This window comes from Tigriopus californicus, chromosome 1 (assembly GCF_007210705.1).
Source record: "Tigriopus californicus strain San Diego chromosome 1, Tcal_SD_v2.1, whole genome shotgun sequence".
NCBI classification, from domain to species: Eukaryota; Metazoa; Arthropoda; class Copepoda; order Harpacticoida; family Harpacticidae; genus Tigriopus; species Tigriopus californicus.
The window spans coordinates 9136289-9139454 of NC_081440.1; the positions used below are offsets into that span (position 1 = coordinate 9136289).

The 3166-nt window shown below is 45.8% G+C and overlaps 1 protein-coding gene across 1 annotated transcript; it reads left to right on the forward strand.

The window, feature by feature from the left end:
- The first annotated feature begins 771 nt into the window (after positions 1 to 771).
- Positions 772 to 2350, forward strand: LOC131880439 (uncharacterized). Its single transcript, XM_059227084.1, has 2 exons — positions 772 to 819; positions 1307 to 2350. The coding sequence occupies exon 2, from the start codon at positions 1312 to 1314 to the stop codon at positions 2221 to 2223; it is 912 nt and encodes a 303-aa protein (XP_059083067.1). The 5' UTR covers positions 772 to 819; positions 1307 to 1311; the 3' UTR covers positions 2224 to 2350.
- The last annotated feature ends 816 nt before the right edge of the window (positions 2351 to 3166 follow it).

The following is a 3166-nucleotide window of genomic DNA, read 5'->3' on the forward strand; positions in this document are numbered from 1 at the left end:
CCTTTATACTAGATCCCCGTAGGAGTCCATGTCCAAGCTCTTGTCATTGCCTCACGGACCTAGTATACATCCGGGTCCGCTCCATGGGTCAAATGGCTCAATAAATGATGACAAGAGCGGTGAATTTGCAAGAGCGAAAAATAGGTGCGTTCCTTCTCGGCTAAAACTTGGCGTCACTGAGAGCATCATCTTCCATTCTTTTTTTCTTTTGACCAGTAGGGCAGGTGGAAATAAGTGCCTACGAACGGAGGACGACGCTTCCGAGAGTACGCGTGACAAGGATGCATCTACTACCACTACCACCGCTACTAGAAAAACAATCAAAATTCACATGATATCTGTGTCTGTTGATTTGTCCAACGGTGCTCGTTGTTCCTAACTACCCGAAGGGGTCATTTCGGGAGCTGCCATGCCTTCGTTGAAGATGACTCTGAAACGTTAGAGCCGTAGTTAGATTCGTAGGAAACATGAAGGGTACTTAAAACAGAAATGTGTTAGCCCCAAAGAGGACGAGCAGTTCAGATGACCTTAAGATCAGGACGATAGAATCATGCACCATGGACGATAGGGCACGTAGGGGACATAGCAACAAATTCTAGCCTGCCAGCCAGCTATCCAACCCCCGAAAAAAAGCTTTAGAGTAACGGCAATTGTTGCTGAATGAATCTTCGTAGGTACGAGTCAATGATGCTACCGAGCTAGCTTCCCTGATGAAGGAGCCCTCTCTATATATAAGAAGTCTTGGGCAACTAAGGATTAGCTCATTGAGTTTTGGGTCATCCACCGACAATTCAACCGTCACAACACTCAAAGTCCCAGGTAAAAAAGACTTGTAATTTTGAACCTCGTCGGCTGTTTTCCAAAAACTTTGTGCTTCGGTTTCCCAACAACATCACGGTCCCATCACTCGGAGTTAGCATTAGTGCACTCTTGTGTTTTACAATGGGTGCGGGTGGCGTTTTGGCCAAGGCCTAAGTTTAGCAAAATGCGGCGCTCAATCTTTGCTAAAACCAATTTGAGCCCTCAAAAACGCTTCCTCATTTTCAAAGATTGAAATCAACTCAAGCAACTGTCCAATGACTCTGCTAAACGTTTCGAGACGTTCCCTTTGACGATTATGTCCAATTCAATTTGAGGTGTTTGGTGGACAAAACTGTTGACACAGCCTACGTAATACAGTCCATTCTGTGGCCCTCTAACGTTATGCAAATCATTCTTTTAAGCTTTATTTGTTTGGGGGAGTGAAGATTTGGCCCTGGTTGAGAAATGCTGAAGTAAAGGTTTCAAATTTACTTTTTTCTTACAGCGAACATGCTCCGATTAGTAGTATTGGCTACTACCTTGGCCGTTGCCTTGGGTGACTTCGCCCATCAGCAAGGTCGCCAAGGTCGTCAATCTGGCGATGCTTACCAAGGATCCATTGACTTCTCTCAAGCTCAATTCGACGAAGAATCTGGAAAGCGTTGTGTGATTAAGGATGAGGAGGTTCAATCTATTGAGAAGGAGCCCATTCTGGAGTGCAACCACAAAGATGTGGAGAAGTGCCACTACACCTATGTGACCGAGTTCAAACCCGCCCAAGAGGAGGTGTGCGAAGAGAATTTCGAGAAATCGTGTCAGATCACTTTCAAGCAACAAGCAGTGGAGGAGAATGTCAGAAAATGTTACAAGCCTTTGGAGAAAGTCTGTAACGGTCAAGGTCCTGAGGAGTGCCGTACCGTCTACGAGTCCTCTTGCACCACCAAATACGTCGAGAAGCAACCGGGCAAGTTCGTGGGTGACACCAAGTGCGAGAAGCTCCCCATTGAGATTTGCGGTGCTGGTTGCGTGACTGAGGAGGGTCCCGAGGAATGCCACGACAAAACAGTCACATCCCTCCTTGATGTGCCTGAGGAGGTGTGTGACTTGAACCCGCAGAAGACTTGCCGCTTCCAGACCAAGCTGGTGCCATCGCTCTCTCCCAAGCATGAGTGCACCATCATTCCTCAGGAGATCTGCAACTTGAAGTTCACGTCCCCCAAGTTGGTCAACAAGCCCCTCAAGACCAAGTGGTGCTTGGACGAATCGCCGATTGTTCCTGATGAGACTTATGACGAATCCAATGCTGGAGCCGCTCCCATTGGTGGCATTGGCATTCGAGCTCAAGGCTCCAATAACATTCCTACGTACGTGGAAAACCCCTTCACCTCAAACCAATCCCAGCAACAGTATCAAACCGCCTAGACATTTCAAAACGATTGAAATTTTGGCCGCCGAGAGCAGAAAGTATTTACTTTCGTCTAACATCTATTTATTTATTTATCTATTTATTTGCATTCTAAGTCACCATTAAAACAATCCGGAACCCGGGCTCGCGCTTTATTTTACTGAACGCCGGGGTTTCACAAACGAAATCATAAAGGTGGTGTAGTATTAGGGAATATGGTTCAACCTACGTTGCAGCTTGGTCCAATTATCAAAACGAACCAACGAATCATGATTTTCATGTTCAAGTTCATTCTGCCAGAAGTATATAACATTGCATTGAAGTACGAAGCATTGAACAGAGCTTAAAGATTTGATTTAGTGAGATGAATGAAGTCTCCCGCATCATTCCATTCCACTCACTCATTCCTCTTCGTTAATAAGAACTTTCAGCAAGAAAAAAGTCAGTAATAATGTTCAGCGAAGGAAAAAGACCTTCGCCATTTCATTGAATCACCTAGGCACACACTCCTCACACACAGTCAATCCAAGTCATATTTGTAGTGAATGGCTGTAAAGCCGATGATTGTGCGCACTTCGTTCGCTGCATTTCGTCCCCAATCTGTTTTTGTGCGTTGAGATGACAACTTTGGCGAATCGTCTTCGTCTTCATCACCGTCATCGAGATTGTCGCCGTGTTCTTAGATGCCGCGTCATCAAGCTTTACTGCAGCTGGAATGTACCTTCACCATTGTACCATTACACAGTGTACGCACTCGTACCTATCGGTACGAAGGATGGTCTGCAGCATCTGCCGTTGGTTTGCATGTCCATAGAAAAACAGGAAAAAGGGTCCCCTTCTCTGAGGGCTTGTCCTTGGAAATCGAGGCAATAGTCTCGACAGCTGTCTTGAATCAAGATGGTAATGACAAAAAGACCAAGTTGCAACTTTCGTGAGGATAACCGCGTTGAAAAGACGTCT

What these genes read in the sequence shown, in the direction of transcription:
- LOC131880439 (XM_059227084.1), top strand. Translation starts at nt 1,312, where the DNA reads ATGCTCCGATTAGTAGTATTGGCTACTACCTTGGCCGTTGCCTTGGGT.